Below are 21,219 nucleotides of genomic sequence, written 5' to 3' on the forward strand. Positions count from 1 at the left end.
CATTTTAAATGGCCCGCGAAGGCAAATGTGTTGACTTGACATGTTTCTTTCAAATTGTATTCGTTTTTAACACTACATATGAGATATTGCAAACATTTGTTACCGATCCCTCCTTTAAAATATCTTGAAAAATAGTTGAACAAACTATTTACTGGCTTTTGATTTCAAAACTAGTTATCCATCAATTTGTTGTGTATATGTGATAATATAAGGCGATCGTACATTTCTATGGGTTCACAGTAATAACAGCCCTCCGAGGGACACCATAACTTTGATGTGGCCCGAGACAAAAATGAGTTTGACACTCCTGCTCTACAATGAAGTGTTGCAATAAATCATATTCCAATTATTCCAATTATATGTGGACAATTAAATATGAATTATCTTAACCAAACACAACAAAGCGGAATAGCTTGGAGCTTCACATTGAAATGCACAAGCCAAACTGTAACAAAATGAAGTAACTTGTCGGCGCGTGAGCACGGCCGAATGACGGTCAGTACGGAAGTTGAAAACATCTGCTCTGACGTATTGACATGCACATTTTTTTAGTGCATCTGGAAAGTACTAATCGACGGGGCAGAGATTGTGGGAAAGAAATGGTACTGGTCCACAGACTGGTGGTTGCAGACCCCTGACTTAGAACATTGCCTGTGAACTTAGTAAATGTTATGTCACGGTTGAAGTTTGTCTTTGGGAGACATTAAGTCTATTTACGTTATTTCCTATGAGGGGAATGTGTCACCCAGGGCATCAGCAGTCCTCATTTACATGTTCGACATCATTTCTAAACAGGCTTGGAGCTGGCAGTGAAATCCTACTGCTTTTTTTCAATAGGTCATTGACTGATAGGATGGAAAATAATAGCCTTTTGTGCGTGAGTCTGGCAGAAACACAGACAAGGGCGAAAGCGAAGCCTATCTATTTAAAAGCTCATTAAGTGCTGCACCGGAGCTGTTCCTATGATCTGTGCGCTGCTCGAGGCCACCAGGCGGACCTCCGCTGCTCTCCGTATGTCACACAGGCACATACTGGTTTTTGGAAATGAATCCAGAGTGTTACCTAACATCTTAAGCGTCTATTTTCGCCTCACTTATATGCGGACACCCACACATAAACACAACAGCAACAAGCTCTACAGAGAATGCATGGAGCCTTTGTGGACAAGAAAGACTGAATAATTTAAATGAACGCTCCACACAAACGCACACTGTCAGCTGGGCCGCTGAAATTTCTTGCTTTCATTTCCACAGTGAACTGCAGGAGCGCCAGCAACCTCACAGTTGGACCTCCTCATTTTACTGCTCCCTTTGTGGCTCATCACATCTCTGACTCATCTCTTCTTTTACGCTATAAATTGTCAAATACCGCAACTCACCGTACAGATACAACATACAAGTGTGCTGCGTCAAATTCTAACACTGAAACTAATAATCAGTCTGATTGTGTTAATGACAACAAAGCATTATTAGATTTGTCAAGGAACAACTGTTGGTAAAGATCTTTTCGTGGCGATTGTTCAGTGGCTGATGTGTGGAGAGTGAATATGCGGGCATCATAGTATGGGCATTCTTTTTAAGGACAAATCCCTTCATTGAGCAATGTGCATCATTACAGAGTAATGTAGGCCTATATGTCAGCATCACATTGTGTCAGTGTCACCATGGACCACATGCCCAGCCCCCAGCCTCTCTCTCTCTCCCTCTTACATACACATTTTGAATTTTCCATAAGCCGTCTCTGAATTAGAGCAGCCATATGTCGTCGGATGCACAGCAACTGAAGGCTTTGCAAAACTATTAACAGTTAATCACTTTAACTCCCAGCCCACATTTTGAGGCTGTGCATCCTTTTTTAACTCTTGTTCCCATAATCCTGAATGTATACGGGAACACATTCAGGCTATATTTCACCAACTGATCGACCACCTGCTTTTCAATTGTGAGATAATCGGTAAATATTCTTTTTCATCTATCATTTCTCGATCTCAAGGAAAACCTGCAAAAAGCAATGAAATTCCCTAGTATGGCACTAGATTACATTTTAAGTCGCATTTTAGCCACAACCGGAAATCTTACTTGAGCAGATCAGCATAAAGTGAATGCACAAAAAACAGGCCAAGTTTTAACCGTTTGTGCTGCACGGATAAACTTGGATTGACACTATAATGGCGCAAGTGACCACGACTGCGCAAATATTCCGAATGCACGGGACACTGCACATGCTCAACCACAAGAAATCTTGGGTCTTTGTAGTACATGAAGTGCTTGTATGCGCCGCTTTTTGGCACGCTACCCACCGGAAATACACATTTAGTGATAAACAAAATATGGTGAAAGATAGAATAAGTTCGACACCGCACCTTTAAAGCGAGCAGGTAACCGTCGGCTTCATTCGTGTGGTGAGTGACATGAATAAAATGTGTGTTATTGATGGAAGCAAGTAACAAACAAAGATGACGTAAATTGCGCCCGTGCGTCGCCGTTTGAATCATGTTAATTTAAATGTGATGGGGTAACTCTCCGCTCAAACCATGTCAACGTCTTATTCTGAATGACTCAGAAATTGCAGTTTTGACCTTAACCCCAATATTGACTGCATGTAAACGTAATCCATGACAAACAATAGTAAAGTGGAGACGCAGTGTTTTACATATACATTTACATATTTTTAGTTACACATGGGCTTTCACACTGTGTTGGTTGCTACAAGTCTTATTTGTAACACATCATTTGTAACCTCATCTGTTACATGTTTTTTTTTTTTTTTTTTTTAAATCTTTTTTGCCACTGCCATGGCTTGCGTGGAATTCCCTTGTGAGAGTATGTGGCTGCATACAGCATGTTGATGTGTGTCCGGTGTGTCAACCACACCTCTTGTCTCTCCATGCACAAAGAAGTGGAGTCACGTCTAATTTTCCGTTGACTCCCTGCACTCCTTTCCCTGCTCCCCCAAGGCCCTTTGCATGAGTATGTGCGTGTGTACGTGTAACTATACATGCAGTGTCAGCGTTCCTATCCTGAGCTGACTTAAGAGTCTAGCGTGCCGACCAAAAACGTGAGTCACGGTGTTACCTGAATTAGCCACACCCTCACACTCACTCACTTCCGCCTCACGGCAGTGTAGTTGTTGCTAGGATAATCTGAGCCCTGAGCAACTGTGATTTCATTTTCAGTCGGCAGAGTGACAAAATGGCCGCCGCCCCCGAGATGGACAAAAGCGGGTGGATTTTGCTGCTATCATTCATATTCCACAAACGCAATATCAATCAGAATGCCTTGTTTAGACTAGTGGAGGCGCATAGAATATATTATTATAAAGAAAACTTTTCGGTTGATTTCCTTTTTAACAGTGGCCTGAGGCCACTATGTGACTGTGTAGGGTCGCTCAAAGTTCACTGACTGTGTCTGAACTTGGCCAATACAAATGTCATAAATAAATATGAAGTCAACATATACTTGCTTTTTTTTAATCTTTTGTGTTTTATCCACTTGAATTGAACAATCGTCAGTGATCTTTTTACTGCACTGGTCATATTTCTTTGGGAGTCAAGTTAAATCCTTCCATAAGGAACGGCTTGAACAAGACCCAAAGCCCAGAAAATGTCAAATGTGAAATATTCTGTTCGATTTTATACAGAAAACATAACCTGCAGAAAGAGTAACTGCACATAAGTAATGTTTCTTAAAGGCTTAAATACTACTGTGTAAAGACGCTCAATATGAAATAATCTAATTTGAGATGTATCGTATTAGAGTATATCATAAATATCTTGCGCTGGTCCTGGCAAGGCCACCACAACGCGGTCGGACCGCCACTCAAATAGGCTTAATGTAGAACCTTGAATTGTTTATTTTGAATTAAACTGTTGCTTTAAGTTCCTAAATTTGACTGACAGATGAACACGTGAATTTAGCAGAGTTCTCATTGTTCAGGAGACAGAAGGCAAAAAAAAACAAAACAACAGTTTTATTTTTACAATAGATTCCAAATTCCAGGAGAGTGACTGTAGCCAAGATTAAAAACAAACCATTATTTGTAGCCCCTGTGAAGCAATTGGGTTTGGTTTCTGTCTTGTTCGCCAGCTTTCAAATACTACTCTTCAGACTAGGAGCTTCTATGTCAATGCGAGATATTGATTCACTTGAACAAAAACAGCTGTTAGATGTGGCTCTTAAAAGTTTATACATTGTTGAATGTTGAAAAGTATTTTGGCTTTCTGGGCCATGACAATTGCAATTGGCTGTTTAATTCAATGCATTTAATGTGCACGCGTGTGTGTGTGCAGGTGTGTGTGCGTGCGTGTGTGTGGTAAATGGTAATTGGGCAATCTTTTGGGTGTGTGAGGCTGCTGTTGAGAGGTCACTGACAGCATTAAGTATGATGCTGTTTCTATAGGTTTTAAAAAGTTCCTCTTTAAGGGGAGGGGAGGTTTGGTTTGGCAAATAAGCATCGATGACGCAGTCACATGCAGCAGGGAGGACCGTGTTATCTTTTTGTTCCTTAAAATTCAGTCGGTTGCATTTTTGTACCACAATCAAAGTCAGACAAGCTGTTGGCGGACATGAATATGTTTTTGTTTTTATTGTACGCTGCCTCAGAGCATCTCTTCATCTAAAGGGAAGCTCTGTTTTCCATGAAGTAACAGCTGTAAAATTCAGGCATGTGTTCAGATCGTTTTCATTGCGCAGGTGTCCGATGCGATTTAATCATGTTGCAGAGCAAAAGCAAGCAAGCGAGTGTGTGATGAAGGAAAAGCAAGAGAAAGGGGGATCGTGGCCGGCAGTTAATTACAATTCAGACGGAGTGCCTGCAGGGTGGAGGGAGAGAGAGTGGCTGCAATTCAAATCATCTCAGCTGGGCAAAGAGTGAACATTGGGGAAACTGCGCTGCTTCCACGCTTCCCTCTTTTTGGTTGTTAAAAATTAAACTCACTATTGCAGTTGGGATGAATGCACGCTATAGCTTGGAAACATTTGATTATCCACTGGAGAGCGGATGCCGCTCGGTCATTGTGGGAATTTGGGTTAACAAGATGGGGCCTCGTCACCCGAGTTGAGAAGCGCATTGCCTCCCAAGTAGACACAAATAGTTTCTTTTATTACATCGTTCAACGGGTTTTTGTTTTTTGTTTTGTTTGTCCCATTCTAATTCACCCGGGTAGAGGAATGTAGCCTGTCACCTGTCCATGCTTTTATTTATTTCCCATACAATGGAAGGGTTTGCTTGTAGAACACGTTTTGAGAAAATAGGCTTCTTAAAGGATGCATGTTTTGCTATTTTTCCCCATTTTATTTAACATGTCTGTGTATTGTTACCTAACTTTAATCTGTGCATCCAACAAAACCCGGTGCAGCTCTGCTTACCTTGCACAAAGCCACCGCTGTCTTATTTAACCAACACAGTTAATGCGACTACATATCTTGTACAGGTAGTTTTATTTATTTTTATTTTTTTAAAGGTTGACCGTCATCTGACCACAGACCACATTCACCCTTAGAGGAGCCACTGTGTTTATAAGCCAGTCTCAGCAATAGTTTGTCGATTGGTTGAACTCCTCAGCTGCCCGTGATGGAACCAGGATACCATAATGGAAGTGGCATAGAGAACAGCTGAATTTCAAATCATCCAGATGGAAGAGCGATTACTTAGAGATTCATTTAATGCTCGTCCAGCCCCTCCCCCCACAAAGACGCCATCTCTCGCTCTCCTTCCGCAGTGAAACTGCCTGTTCACATGAGCTAAAAATAAATCATGTGACTGCGCAAGGCCAGCCATTCTGTTCATGCATTACTTATGGTAGTGTTTACTTTATTTCAGTTTTTTTTTCCTGAGAAAAAAAAATCCACGTGCCCGAAACCATGCGCTGTCAAGATAATATCCTCCTTGTATGAACATCCATCCATTTTCCGAACCACTTTACCCCCACTGGGGTCGCAGGCATTGTATAAACACTCAGAGTAAATTGTTAGTCAGGGGTAAAGCTTGTTTTGGTTTAATTGTGTGAATGAGACAATAGGGGAAGTATACGGCAGATACGGTCTCAACACCACTATATTATAAATGATAGCACAATGACTGATAATGAGTAAGATGTGATGGTATAACCTTCAAAATTGTGACACGACTCCGACCTTTATAACAGTTTCAACGGATTAAATTGTACCAGAACCTCCATGTTGTGGTTACAAGGCTTTAACGGCTCGAGTACAAAAAAAAAATCAAACTTGTTCATCTTGATTGTCATAACCTGAGCTTGTGTGTAGAGTTAATGTCGTGTTAAAACAAGCCATGAGATGAGCATTGCAAGGAATTGAGATTGCAATAAAGTTACTGCAGTGAAGGTAAAATACAGTGAAACCTCTAAAGTCAAACACAAACTGTATTTAAGAATGATTTTTTCCCCATGATAAGTAATGTAAATAATCCGCTTTTGATTACTAACTTGAGCCATTAAAAAAGTATTTTTATTGCACAGCGCAGGCAAAACAATGTCGCACAAGTGTAAAAATAAATTTACCGCCATCAAGAAAACAGAAAAGCAGAAAAACATTTTCCAAAGTCTATATGGGGAAGTGAAGAGAAAGGATTCCAGCTGGGAGGGTGATTCACATAAAATGTAAATGCAACTCACGTCACACTGTATGTATTATGTTTATTGTTATACTTATATTATTCTCAACGTTTTGGTTGACCTACAATAGTTATACGGTACTTGTCTACCACTTTACATACAGCAAGTTCCTTTTCTCATTTCTACGGTTGTTATTCATACTCTTTGACTTCCCATCATTGGTACCCCCGTGATGACATTTAGAAAGAAATATCACAAAAGCAGCGCTCGAAATATTTGTTCTTTCTTTGCAGAGCAGTTTTGCAAATCAATTACTTCAATTGAGGAGCTGCTTTCTAATTTTGAAAAGCAATTTTTTTTTGCAGGTTAATAATACTTTGAAGCTTATAGGCAACTCCTCCTCGCTGACGTACGCTGTAACAGAACTTAATTCATTGCCCTTTTCCAGATCTGTTTAGCGAGTATGATTTTCCCTCACCGATCTTGCCTCGTCCTCCAACTACTGGCGTGTAGTGACGTGAGTGCGGCCAGCCCAGCGAAGCTTTTTGCGACCGTCTTGGCTGTTTAATTATCGTATAAACATAGGTTTGTAATTTTGTTTGGCTATTCAATGTGTTTTGATGAGGCGCAAAATGCTAATTTGGAGTCGCAAACTACGATGCGAAAACGTTCTTTTCGAGCCTTGCAAAAGAATTTAAATTGTTCTGTATTTTTGTTTGTTCAAATGGCAAATTAATGGTACGACTTTAGATGTCGGACAGACATGAATACATCTGGCAAAAATGACTTATTTCTACACTCTTAAAGGAGACATTTTTGTCCCTTAATGTACAATTTACAGTACTAATGTAACTTATAGACCTAATAGCGCTAAATAATGGGCTTCAAGCTAATTTCACGTTTTCCAGTGCCAAAAAGATACAGGTACTATGTAGAAGTAAAAGTCATGGGTACAAAAGTAGAACCGTGACTGGGCCTCCATTTTGAAAAAACTATTGTACCACATTGTAAAAGTCCTAATGATGTAATGAACACTTATCACAAATTCACACTGTCCTTGACCCATTCCCTCTTGAATCCAGGGAACACAACATTTCCAAATGGAGAGGGAGTTCAATCTTTTCTGATACTTTCTTTCCAGATAATGTGTTATTGTTTCTAATGGATTGCAGCACTACTTGTTTTTATAGACAAGTTGTGTTTACAGACTAGAATTTTCCAAAGTGATTCCAACCTTTTCTGCTTTTAAGCCTCCGTTCCTTCTCATGACTCGCTTTGTTCGCCTGCGTCTCTCTCGTGTCCTCGTGATTTCATCTCAGATTCTCGCCGTTCTCGTCTTCTGCTCCTCAGGGTATCTCTGAATCATCCCTATTTTCCCCCACTCGTCTGTATGTTTCCAAATTTAGGGCTGTTTTGTTTCGCCGTGTGTCACATTTAAGTGTGGGGCTGTCTGAGGCGCATCTTTGACACCGTCTCAGCAGGCTTCAGCATCTCTCTGTGGGCATCTATCTATTTTTTTTTTTTTGTCTCTATTGCACCCACTGTAGAACGAGTGGAAATAACTGACATTCAGAAATGTTGCTGATGAAATATTTAAAAATGTCTTTTCTTGTACAGGTGACATTACACAGAAGGGCTATGAGAAGAAAAGGACCAAACTCCTGGCTCCATACATCATCCACACCCCAGGTAAATGGCGTTGGTTTATTAATCAGCATTCTATCTATCTATCTATCTATCTATCTCTCTATCTCTCTATCTCTATCTCTATCTCACTCTCTCTCTCTCTCTCTCTCTCGCTATATCTCGCTATTTTTTTTTTTTTAAATAAAACTGTGTTTCAATCAAATGTCTGTAGAAGTCATCACTAGCATCCACAAGACATGGCATTTGAAAACTGCTGCCCCCTAGTGACATCACAAATCTGCCAACCATTGAGGGAGACCTCCATAGATTTATATTTTACGATCATTCAAAAACCACATCAGAAACTGCTATTTGAGAAGTTTGAACATCATGCGGACAAACCCATAGAAAGTAAAAATGGATATTGAGTTGGTTTCCTTGTTTGCAGCTGTATAACTGCTTTGACCCTGCACAGAAGAACACGTGCGTCTGTGGGAATTTTTGTCCGTTCATCCAGAAGAGCATTTCTGAGGTTACTGGTGCTGGACGAGAAGTACTGGCTTGCAATCTCCATTCACCACAAAGACTTTTAATGGGGATTGAGGTCAGGGCTCGCAACTTCTTCAACAGCAAACTTATCCAAGCACCGTCACGTCCGCACAGAAAAAAAGGGGCTTTGCCAACATGTTCCGACAAAGTTGGAGACGTGCAATTGTGCACTGTACTCAATATAAGATGAAGAATTAATATTTTTTTAAGCCAAAGTCTTGGCAGCATGGTAATGTTGTGGCTAGTTCAGAGTCAATTGGTTCGTTGTTCGAATCTCAGTTTAGTGTGTTTTCTTCTGGAACTGCGGCTTCCTACCACATGAGAATACATGAATGGCTGGAATTGACTGCAGTTACCAAGACCTTAATGAAGAGGAGCACTATAGAAAATGGATTGATCAGCCAAAGCATTAACTGACTAATTAAATATTAATTGATGGATTTACTTGAATTGTCTCTCATTTCTTTTGCCCAATTTGGCTCCACACCACTGCTGAATGGAATGCAATGATAGGTTGACTGTGCTTTTTTTTACTCAAAAGTTCTTGAATAATTATCTGCAGATGGACAAAACAGTGTGTTGCGGCAACAAAAAACATTCAGGAAAGTTCTTGGAATTGAATTGAGACATTAATTCTTGAGTAAGCAATAACTGGAACAAGACGGTATTGAGCTCAGCCATGGGGGAAAACATCACTCGACTGTATCGGGATTTTCTATTGACGGTTCCTTCTCATTTTTTAACTCAAGCTTGGAGACTTGGCAGTGATAGTTTACATTTAGCAACAAGTTATGTACTACTCTCTTGAATGTTATACTGTATGTGTGTGTTTAACCCATATTATATTTTTTGTTTTCCCCGACAGTTGAACCTCCCCCGAAAAACAATGTACAGCCACCCGCTCCCAGTTCCTCTTCCAGCCATGGACCCCCACCCTCTAGCTCATCCCGTTACCGTGAACGACGCTCCCGTAGGACACATCGCAATGGCGGAACCAGGGATGACCGCTACAGATCAGGTGCGGAATGCATTTTTTGTCTGGAGATGTGTGACGCTTAACCAAAACCCACTTTTCATTTAGAATTTCGAAAAGCACAGTGATGTTTTCCTTAGGGACAATTTAGCAGCTGGGGAGCCCCCTCAGTGAAGACCGTCCCTTTTGCAAAATGACATCATTTCCTGGCCATGTAGGAGGAGGCCTTGTGGAGAACACAGGAATGTTTATCTATGGGGGGGAAAAGACAGCGAAGCAGCAGATTGCAGGCAGAAGATGTGAGACTGTAAAATTCAGCTCCCTTCGGAATGACACACACCTACCTCTTCGCTGTCCTTTTCCTCCTCGTCTTATTGGAAGCTCTCCTGTGGCCAACAAACATTTCAAGTACCACACTGACCCATTTTTGTTCAGAAACAATGGGGATAAAAGTATCGATTAACTCCCACTGGGGTGTAAAAAGCCCTAATGACCCTGCACAATTGGCTTTACGGGCTTAGTATGTTAAGACTTAATGAAAATGTGCCCTACAAGTCGGGATCCCCCACCATGCTATCGCCATGGAGACATTGTATTTAATCTTCCAGACATGAAAGGAATCATCCTCTCTCCTGCGGCAGCTGCAAATGTGTGCAAAAGATCAGTAGTTATGTAATAGTGATGCTCAGCGTGAGCTGCATTTGATGTTTTTCATGTTTCGATGCCCAAATGAAGTCAGTAGATGCTATGTGTCACCGAGTGGGTTGCTCCCATACACACTGTGAACGCGTGGCTGCCCATGTAAGTCCTTCTAATGTGCCTGTGGGTGTCATCAAGTGAAAGGATCTGCAATTATGTGCGTGGGTTAATGAACAGTTAGCCTCCTCTTGTTGTGATTGCGCTTTCAGCGAGCAAACGCAGCCTTTCTCCTGTTCCTTCCTTGACAACCGATTAACAAAACTAAAATGTTGATGTTTTTACAAAGCTACAGAATAAAATATTTTTTCTTTATTTTATTTATCTCTGAGTACAATGACAAAAGTGGCTAATTTAAAGACATTGTTTATTTCTATAAATGTTACTTCTGCGTGAAAAAGGGTTTTGAAGCTTTGATTTGAAGCTACCTAATTTAAAGGAAATTTGCAAATGTATGTTATGCTATGCAGTCCTACTTGCCTTTTGAATTTACATTAATATACTGTTTTTGGGAACTTCATTCATGATTATAATTTCCAAATTAAGGATATTTATGACAAAACTTGAAAATGCAGATGTACAGCATATTATTTTGGACCATGAGTAAATATATAATGGTAAAGATTAGTTTAATTAAGTAAAAAAAAAAAATGTCTGGGTCTAAACATTTTCAGCGTAACATACCTTTAATGTTCTTTTTAAAACTTTTATTTGTAATGCATCTTTTAACATATATAATGATTGTCCAGGACCGAAACCTGCCGTGAAAAGCAAAAAATTGCGAGTAATTGACGTGCCCTAAAAAGGTTTCGAATTGCGTACAATACCACAAGAATGGCAGCAAAATACCACTTTTCTATTAGACATAGCTTCTGCCTGTCTTAGTAGAAGCTCCTCCCCTCACTTCACCATAGTTTCTTGGAACCAAGATAAAAAAAAAAATGACGCCAAGGCTTTACTTTTCTATTAGGGCTTGGGCCTGATCACAAAAAAACGCACATAGTTGTGTTTCTCTGCAAATAATGGTGGATAGGTTAAAACAAATCTGCAAATATGTGAATTTACAAAGTAGTGAAATATAATAAATAATATTCAACTTAGCTCTTGAATGTGTTGTTTCTTCATTCTCTTCATTGTAAAGCAGTTTAAGCTGCAAATGTAGACAAAAGTTGCAGTACAACAAAGATATTTTAATTTAATAGGAGTCGATTTCCTTTTTTTAATCTATTAACATGTTTTTATCCTGTCTTTTCAGATATTCACTCTGAAGCAGTACAAGCTGCTCTGGCTAAACACAAAGAAGAAAAAATGGCACTGCCCATGCCAACCAAGCGGCGTTCAACCTATGTGCCGTCTCCCGTCGAAACACGCACGCCACCAGGTTGGAAAGGATGGCACACGGGCCTTTAGACACTTCAATTAGACGGTTACTTTTTATCCTAATGGCACACCATTTCCCGTTAGACTCCTCATCGGCCTCCGAGGATGAGACATCGGTGCGCAGGCAGTCGTCGGCGGTCGTCCCCGCCCCGTTGCTCAATCCCAGCCTACAGAGCCCCGACTGTTGGATCAACCGCTCGGCCCAGGGTTCGTCCACATCCTCATCGGCCTCCTCCACCTTGTCCCACGGAGAGGCCAAGCCGCAGCCTCACAACCAGCCTCAGCCTCAGTACAAGCCTCAGTACCAACCTCTGTACAAGCCTCAGTACCAGCCGCAGCCGCAGCACCAGCCGCAGCCGCCACCGCCGCACACTGCCGCCGTCACCGACATGATGGCTCACAGTCGCATTGGTGAGCCAGTACACTGTGTTTAGCGGAACAAACACAAAATAGGTTATGGTCATACAGTATTTCAGAGTGTATAATGAATATTTATTATTTGTACTGTTATTATTCACCTCATTTAATAATTAGGTCATAATTTAATTCATAGTTTTGAATAAGTTTGAATTCTTGTGATTTTATTTTTAGTGGCCAAAATGCTACTCACTATACAGGGATAAAATGGGTAAAAACAGGTGGATTAACTCTTATTCCACAAATGCAATATTTATCAGAATGCCCTGTTTCAACTAGTGGGCTTGCATAGAACATATTCTTGAAAAAATGAGTTTGGGTTGACTTCCGCTTTAATTATCCTTACAAATGACACTTACTATAATCGTTAAATTTGCTGCTCAAATGTCTTATCAATACCACATCCAAAATAAAATGTTTAATATACAAATAGTGGGAACTCACATGAAAACAACAAACAAAAAAAAACTCAGAAAGATGCAATAAATAAAAATAAAATATATTGAAACAATAGAAAGGTCCGGGATAGTCCATTCATACAGTCAAACAAATGTGTCTAAAGCAAGAAAATATACCACAACCGGTATAGCGTTTTACATGCTGTCTTTTTGATTGGCTAAATATGCACACCATTTCTGACAGCATTTTTCACCCAAATCTTTTCAAAGGCATTTCCAGTCAACCATTTGCTCCAGAGAATTTGTAATTATTATGCATTAACTATAAAATGTTTCCTACATATATAGTGTACTAATTATACCGCTACATTTCTTAACATCTTAGTTTGAGCCTGTACCACCCACTTCCAGTGGTCATATTTTGTGAATTAAACACTTAAAAGTCTTAGTTTTGCCATGATATTTTGGAGAGTCTTATTTCAGTTAAATATTAGAAAACAGACTTTAATTCATAAGAGGAAACAAGCATGCAATCGAGTGTGACTAAATCCAATCAACCCTGTAGTAAGCATCTTCTATTTTAGACTTGTGTCATAGCAGCATCATAATCCTCATAGAGTTCATATACTATTACAAATGCTACTGTCTATTAAATTTGGGTTTGTTTGTTTTTTTCCTACTACCCACAGGCCCCCCTGAGAACAGCGCCCCACCTCCAGATGTGACCGCAGTCGTCCTCCCAGCCAGAGGCCCGCGGGTTGACTTGCCCTCCAACGCTACGGTCCGGGGGATGAGTCGAGGGCAGAGTCGCTCCAGCATGATGGAGACTGCAGACGGTACCCTCACAACTTTTTCTTTTTGTATGCTCTGTGGCAACATCTGTAAATCTTTCTCTCAATTGAATTCCAATTGTGTCATTAATCGGACTGTACTGCTTTCTTCTGCTCTCACTCTTGTTTCTGTCACATGTTTTTGACTGGCTGGTAGGAAGAATTAATCTCCAGAGTAAGGAAATGCCTTCATGTGTATTGTCCGCAGCCTTGTCTTTGCTGTTTTTACCCCAGTTCTCCCTATTGTTTGTAATAAAAGCCTACAGAAATCAATAAACACAGTGGACGTGCAGTCCCAGTCCAAAAACACTCTTGACCCAACTCTCACCTTGTTTTCCTTGTGATGATCCCACTCAACGTGTGCTGCTTTTTCATTCCCAAACATCACACCGATGGATTCAATCCAAAAGTTTGATTAGTGACATTTTGTGGGCTGAGGAGCAGCAGACTGTGAGCAAATACGATGCGCAAACAGCTACACTTTTGTTAGTGTGTGCACGAGCAGAGTGTGTGTGAGCGTCTCCTGCAAATTCACCACAACTCTCCACCACCCCTATTCCTTGGCCTTGTAGGAGTGCCAGTGAACAGCAGGGTGTCCACAAAGATCCAGCAACTGCTCAACACGCTCAAGAGACCAAAGAGGCCCCCCCTTAGTGAGTTTTTCACCGATGACTCGGAGGAGATAGTAGAAGGTGAGACACTTCCGCTCTTCATTTTGTATGCACAACTGCACATACGATACAGTAGGTGTGCCCAATGACATTTCTGTACAGTACAGTTCATTTCGAATTAGCATTGTATTTCTGCGTTGTCGCTCTTTTTTCACATCTGCTGTCAACTACCACGCTTTCATGCGCTCACACTGTAATGATTCTTTTCTGATGTTCTCAGTGCCCCAGCCGGATCCCAACACACCCAAGCCAGAAGGCCGTCAGATCATCCCGGTGAAGGGTGAGCCCTTGGGGGTGGTCAGTAATTGGCCCCCAGCCCTGCAGGCTGCATTGGCCCGATGGGGGGCGACGCAGGGGAAAAGCCCCGCCCTCACCGCTCTCGACATCACAGGCAAACCGCTCTACACGCTGACTTATGGTAAGACCTGATTATATCGCTATCTCAAAATTGGCAATAATTATGTGCAAGCAACTGAGGTTTAACACTTCAAAGATGGCTCATAAGTTTAATCTTATGTTCTAGAATAATTTCTCTTTGGCAGCGTTTAAATGTGTAATCCATCTTTTAGGGAAGCTATGGAGTCGCAGTGTGAAACTTGCCTACACTCTCCTAAACAAGCTGGGCACCAAAAACGAGCAGATTCTTAAACCTGGAGACAGGGTGAGGCCACACAAGAGTCACAACACAAGCAGCACGTCTACAGCGTAATGTTATTGGCTGTGTAGTGCATAGGTGGAGGTATTGTTTTGATTGCCCTTTTGTTTTGGTTTGTTAGTTTGCAGGATGACGCAAGACGTACTGTACATAACCGATTCCCTTGAAAGTTTGTGGGAGACTGCCACGCGCGCACTACGAACTCTTAAATTTTGCTGCAAATACCATTACAAATATGGGCAGATGAAGTGTGTTCCATTCAACATAACTGCCCATCCCCTAATTCGAGAATCAAAAAAAGAACAATCTCATCATCTTGCGTCATCCTCAGTGAATGGTCTGGTCACATAGTTGATGTTCAAAACAAACATAAAGGGGCATTCCACAATATGTTTTAATGATATCAAGCTAGCTGGTGCTTTATATTTTTAAAAACAACAACAACACAATGTCCATTTTAATGTCTTTGCAGGTGGCACTCGTGTACCCCAACAGTGACCCTGGGATGTTCTGGGTGGCCTTTTATGGCTGCCTTCTAGCTGAGGTCATACCTGTACCAATAGAGGTGCCACTCTCTCGCAAGGTGAGGTGTTGCCACAGTAAAGGTTTTTTTTTGTCCCTTCGGAATGAAGACAATTAACATTGTACTTGTGTGTGTGTTGGACATGTAGGATGCGGGCATCAGCCAGGTGGGCTTTCTCCTCGGTAGCTGTGGTGTGGGCCTCGCGCTGACCAGCGAGATATGTCTGAAGGGTCTACCCAAGACCCCCGCTGGAGAAATAATGCAGTTCAAAGGTTGTAAAATCCAAACGGCATTAAAGATGAACATATGCCTACATTCTATTGATCAACAGTTACATTTTAGCTATATTCAGAGGTGAGATTTTCTGTGAATGTTCTGAACTCCCGTTTCAATGCCAGTGTCGTGTTGAGCAGTTTAATGCTCTCCGGGCGAGTTAGCAAAGGTCAGTGTTGATGTAGGCGTTAGCTGATGTCACGTTGCTGTTCTTTAGTCACAAACTAGTCGAGACTGAATCAGCAGCACCTCGGATGGTTGCCGCCAAGTAGTGTGCACCGTTTTGCCCTAGCTGCTTCAAGGAAATATTCATCATCAAGAAAAGCCACACAATTAACCAAATTCTTCAGCCAAGAAATATCGCAAGAAAATTTGAAGTATGACTCCAAGCAGGGATGATCTCAATCTGCTGAAATCATTTTTAAATGAAGCTTACATCCGTTTACCTTCACTGATGCCTTTGTCTGCCAGGCTGGCCTCGAATGAAGTGGGTGATTACGGACTCAAAGTACCTGACCAAGCCTTCGAAAGATTGGCAGCCGCACATTCCGACGGCCAACACAGACCCTGCCTACATTGAGGTGACCAAGCTGCTTTTCTTGAAATATCCATTTGCCCGTTTTCTATAGTGCTTGTCCTCATTAAGGTCACAGGGGAGCCGCAGCCCATACCAGCTGACTTTGGCCAAGAGGCGGGGAACACTCTGGGCTGTTCGCCAGTCACTTGCGGGGCTAAAACCTCTCTGACGTGACAGTAGATAAATAGGAGTTCACTTGATCTGAATTGTTCTGCTGTTCTTTCGCTCCCTTTTCACACAGTACAAGGCAAACAAAGAGGGCACCGTGGTCGGTGTGGCGGTGTCTAAGGTTGCCATGCTAACCCACTGCCAGGCGCTGACCCAGGCCTGCAACTACTGCGAGGGTGAGTGAGGGTGGACTTTCTGAATGTATGATAGTTTTGTTTATCACAGATAATACAAATCATTTTATACGTAATATGAATGTCCTATATTTCTTTGTCACAGGTGAAACATTAGTGAATGTTTTAGACTGTAAGAAGGACATGGGTCTCTGGCATGGGGTGCTCACGGTGAGTGCGTTTTCATGGTTGCAAAGGTATATTAATGTACGCTTGACGACAAATGACAGGGTACAGTTGCACCAGAAACATGAGCTGTCTAGTTAAGGAAAATGAAAATTGTCCCTCCTTGGATGTGTAACTATAAATAATGAATCATTTGTTATTATTAATATCTAATTTCTAGATTTGTTTACAATATTGTTACTCTCTGGTGCTATTTGATCGCTCATCTTCCCAGCATTATACTGAGGGGTCTGTCTCATGTTGCTAAACACTGCAACACACATATTGTTAAAACGGAACTTTTTTTTAAAAAAAAATATATTTTATCTTTGTGAAGAAAGAATGTTGTGTACACTTCTTTAATTTCATTATATGTGCAAATGTACAAGTGTTTGCTGCACAAACACTGGATTGTTTTTCCATCAAATTCAACAATTCAAACTAACAAATGGACCAAATTAGAGTAACGCAAGAATTTTGGAAAGAACATGCCATGTTGTTTGTTCTGGTTTCCTGTCACGAATATCGGCCTAATTCTTCACATTATTTTTATTTGGGTGCTTTTTTTTTGCTAACAGGCTGTGATGAACAGGATCCACACTATAAGTGTTCCCTATGCAGTCATGAAGGCGTGTCCTCTCTCCTGGGTGCAGAGGGTTCACATCCACAAAGGTAAAAACACTTCTGGCTCATCTTGAGAATTACTTGCTCAAGACGCTTTAAGGTGCTACCGTGTGTACGAACTATTGTTTCTCAGCCCGTTTAGCTTTGGTGAAGTGTCGGGACTTGCACTGGGCCATGATGGCCCACCGGGAGCAGAGAGACATCAGCCTGGTGTCGTTACGTATGCTGATTGTTGCTGATGGCGCCAACCCCTGTGAGAGATCCTAGTGATTTTTCTTCCAAAAGAACACAGTCAGACCTTGAGCCCCGCCCATTTCCTCCTGTCGTTATTTGCAGGGTCGGTTTCTTCCTGTGATGCCTTCCTGAACGTTTTCCAATCCCACGGGCTGAAGCCTGAGGTCATCTGTCCTTGTGCCACATCCCCTGAGGCCATGACAGTAGCAATACGCAGGTGTGTCACTGACCCACATTTGCATCCATCCATTTTCTGTAGCGCTTGATTTCATTAGGGCTGCGGATACTGGTAAATTGGAGCCTAATTTATCCGAAATTGGGCTAGAGGCAGGGTATGCCCTCCACTAGTTGCTAGTCAGTCGCAAAGCACATAAGCACATAAACGCAAAATCAATCAGAATGCTGTGTTTCAACTAGTGGGCTTGGATAAAACATATTCTTGAAAAAAATATGTTTGGGTTGATTTCCACTTTAAGGCCATTTATTACAATCATGCTGCTTAAATCAAAACATTTTTTTTCTCTATTGGTTAGACCTGGATTACCGGGTGCACCACTTCCTGCCCGTGCCGTCCTTTCCCTGGGCGGCCTGAGCCACGGTGTCATCAGGGTCAACACTGAGGACAAAAATTCTGCCCTCACCGTGCAAGACGTAGGGCATGTCATGCCAGGAGGTGAGCTTCAAGCACAAATGAATGAGCTAAGGGAAACCATGAAAATGAACTTGTTTTTCCCTTCACTTTGTTTGTATCCAGCTCTGATGTGCATAGTCAAACCAGACGGGCCTCCTCAGTTGTGTAAAACAGATGAGATAGGTGAGATCATAATTAACTCCCGGGCTGGTGGCACCATGTACTACGGCCTGCCAGGGGTCACCAAAAACACCTTCGAGGTAGGAAAGTGCAGTTAAAAATTCCTCCTGCATATATTGCTGGACTTGTTTTATTTTCCTAGCCCTTCTGCCCTTGTGCTTAGGTGATACCAGTCAATGCTAATGGCGTTCCCATCGGCGAGATTCCATTTGTGCGGTCGGGACTCCTGGGCTTTGTTGGGCCAGTAAGTTGGACTATTTGATCACATTTGTGCTAACATGAGCCATCTTTCTAACAACCCCGCTGCGCATTCACAGGGCAGTCTGATCTTTGTCGTGGGCAAAATCGAGGGTCTCCTCCAGGTGAGCGGACGGAGACACAATGCTGACGACTTAGTGGCCACCGCACTTGCCGTGGAGCCAGTCAAGACTGTGTATCGTGGCAGGTGAGAGGGTGGTTAACATCCTAGTACTTCATCTTCATTAAGACGTATGTGGGATTGCTGTATTTGCAGTGCCACAGTATACGCCTGCACAGTCAAAACTCTGGCCAAAGTACAGAACCATATATAAGTCAGAGCCCACGTTAACATTTTTTTTTTTTACTTTTTCACCATCATTTCATTTTCACCATCATTTTTTTTTCGACAAAGTAGAGTTGGGTAGGAACATCTTGCATTCCATTACTTAACTCATTCACTGCCAGACATTTTCCGACCCGCTTTTACCCCAAAATTTGAAGCTCTAAATAAAGGTGTGACTACACAAATCCATTTTAGCCGATTGTGTCACTATGGCATCAGAGAAACCATCCGCCCCCAGAATCACAATTATGTTTTCCAATTGACCTATTTTGCCAGGAAATATTGCACTTAACTGTTTTGGTTTGGAGTCGTAAAACCGAAGGGTCACTGTGGAACGTGTAGGCGGAAAGGTGCCCGCTGCAATATCAGTGTGTGAATGAGCTATTTGCTTGTCAACATTGAATATTTTAAAAAGAGTACTTTGATGATAGTACACCCATTAACCCAATGTGTGTGTGTGTGTGTGTGTCCTTGCTGGTATCAGGATTGCTGTGTTTTCAGTCACTGTGTTCTACGATGAGAGAGTCGTGATTGTGGCTGAGCAGAGGCCAGATGCGAGCGAGGAGGACAGTTTCCAGTGGATGAGCCGAGTACTTCAGGTACTAGCCCAGCCCAGATGTTTTAGTCTGTCTTGATTTACATGTTGTGTCAAATCAAACGTGCTGTATATTAAGTGGTCAACATTCTCTACCTTTTTCCTGTACAGGCAATTGACAGTATCCACCAGGTTGGCCTCTACTGCCTGGCTCTGGTCTCAGCCAACACTTTACCTAAAACACCTCTGGGGGGCATCCACATCTCAGACACCAAGCAGTTCTTCTTAGAGGGCAACCTGCACCCCTGCAACATCCTCATGTGTCCTCACACTTGTGTCACCAACCTGCCTAAACCCCGTCAGAAGCAGCCAGGTATGTGTCAGTTTGTTAGTTGGCTGATGGAGTTGAGGGTTAGTTTCTTTTTTGCGCCAAAGTGAACACAAAGGGTACTTTTACAGCGCAACATACTTATTGAGAAGTACTTTACTTTTTAGTTTGCATTTTTTAACAATTTCACATGATCGATGATCCCTGTCCACGCGGACCTGCAAACATGACTGAAAACACTGATATGCACGACAGGTTTGTAGTTGGTGGTATCATAAACACCCACTCCGCGCAACAAATGCTTGTGCTCTCAGGTCCGAAACAGTGCTCACAGTGGTTTTGGCCACAGCGACCTCAAGTATCTGAGCTGGGAATGTCTTTTAAAGACAAAAAGGGAACCCAAACATATTTTTTTCAAGAATATGTTCTAAACAAGCCCACTAGTTGAAACAAGGCATTCAGATAAATATTGCGTTTGTGGAATAAGAGTTAGTCCACCCGTTTTTTTGGCAATCTCTGGGGGCGGCCATTTTGTCGCTTCTGTCGACTAAAAATGACATCACAGCTGCTCAGTTCTCAGGTAACGACCAATCACGGCTGAGCTGTTCTCTGAAGCTGAGCTATGTTTCCTGTAGTTGGTGTTGGTCCTGCATCCGTGATGGTGGGAAATCTGGTGGCAGGGAAGAGGATCGCTCAGGCGGCAGGCAGAGAGCTCGGCATGATCGACGACCAGGATCTCGTCCGGAAGGTAGTTTGTTTGGCCTTCTACTTTAAAACAACTGCCTACTTTTAAAAGTCTTTAACCCGTCCGTCTTCGGAGGATCGATACATACTCGTTCGACGCACGTGTGCTCAGAGTGCGCTATGATGGCTCACCGTTAGTCATGGAGACTCTGTTGTAGGCCACAGGTCAGATTGAGTTGTAAAAGAAAAAACGACTCTCTCTCTGTTTTTACTTGTCTTTGTGGATGTAGCTCTGTATGTGGCCCACCGTCATGGTAAGAATTATGGCCTCTTCCAGTATCTCCCTCATACCCCTGTTTATTTTTGTCACGCTCTAACCAGTGCTGTATTGTGCTTTAATTTTGGTTGCTTGTGTTCTTGCCTGACACATGCAGAATTATGTGCATTTTCATGTCACATAAGCTAGTTTAACCTTTGTTTTGAATTTTCAATTCTCTATTTAAAAGCTGGATTTTTTTTGTTTGTTTTGTTTTGTTCATGCTATGCGGCTGTATGCTCAGGAATGCAGCAGCTCTTATTTGTGTAGGTGTATAAGGTTTAGTCCCATCCAGGCCAAAGCCCCTCCTGTGGATTCACTGGACACTTCCTTTCGTACACCTCCACATTCTAACTGGATCCTAGACAAGCACGCATTTGCTTTCGGAAAACTCCTAGTTTAACATGATGTTTACTGTAGTGGTTACAGTCTGTAATGGTATCCATCTGCACTGTA

The 21,219-nt window shown here is 42.0% G+C and overlaps 1 protein-coding gene across 4 annotated transcripts in view; it reads left to right on the plus strand.

The window, feature by feature from the left end:
- The window catches only part of dip2bb (DIP2 acetate--CoA ligase B (putative)b), a 34,277-nt gene that overhangs the window by 5,053 nt on the left and 8,005 nt on the right, over positions 1-21,219 (plus strand). The window contains exons 2-26 of one of the 4 annotated variants that reach the window (XM_086039979.1): positions 8,192-8,263; positions 9,615-9,767; positions 11,674-11,799; positions 11,883-12,209; positions 13,303-13,449; positions 13,601-13,618; positions 14,016-14,135; positions 14,335-14,532; positions 14,684-14,775; positions 15,242-15,352; positions 15,441-15,564; positions 16,037-16,146; positions 16,384-16,486; positions 16,590-16,654; positions 17,227-17,320; positions 17,406-17,525; positions 17,609-17,723; positions 18,040-18,179; positions 18,261-18,397; positions 18,481-18,561; positions 18,635-18,762; positions 19,385-19,499; positions 19,607-19,808; positions 20,399-20,511; positions 20,738-20,761. In XM_086039979.1, coding sequence (XP_085896105.1) covers positions 8,192-8,263; positions 9,615-9,767; positions 11,674-11,799; positions 11,883-12,209; positions 13,303-13,449; positions 13,601-13,618; positions 14,016-14,135; positions 14,335-14,532; positions 14,684-14,775; positions 15,242-15,352; positions 15,441-15,564; positions 16,037-16,146; positions 16,384-16,486; positions 16,590-16,654; positions 17,227-17,320; positions 17,406-17,525; positions 17,609-17,723; positions 18,040-18,179; positions 18,261-18,397; positions 18,481-18,561; positions 18,635-18,762; positions 19,385-19,499; positions 19,607-19,808; positions 20,399-20,511; positions 20,738-20,761 — 3,035 coding nt within the window. The remainder of the gene's footprint in view (positions 1-8,191; positions 8,264-9,614; positions 9,768-11,673; positions 11,800-11,882; positions 12,210-13,302; positions 13,450-13,600; positions 13,619-14,015; positions 14,136-14,334; positions 14,533-14,683; positions 14,776-15,241; positions 15,353-15,440; positions 15,565-16,036; positions 16,147-16,383; positions 16,487-16,589; positions 16,655-17,226; positions 17,321-17,405; positions 17,526-17,608; positions 17,724-18,039; positions 18,180-18,260; positions 18,398-18,480; positions 18,562-18,634; positions 18,763-19,384; positions 19,500-19,606; positions 19,809-20,398; positions 20,512-20,737; positions 20,762-21,219) is intronic. The other 3 variants (XM_086039981.1, XM_086039980.1, XM_086039982.1) reach the window with 3 other exon arrangements.

The sequence above is a fragment of the Filicampus tigris genome, chromosome 9 (assembly GCF_054856515.1).
Source record: "Filicampus tigris isolate MCC_2025a chromosome 9, RoL_Ftig_1.0, whole genome shotgun sequence".
Lineage (NCBI taxonomy): Eukaryota > Metazoa > Chordata > Actinopteri > Syngnathiformes > Syngnathidae > Filicampus > Filicampus tigris.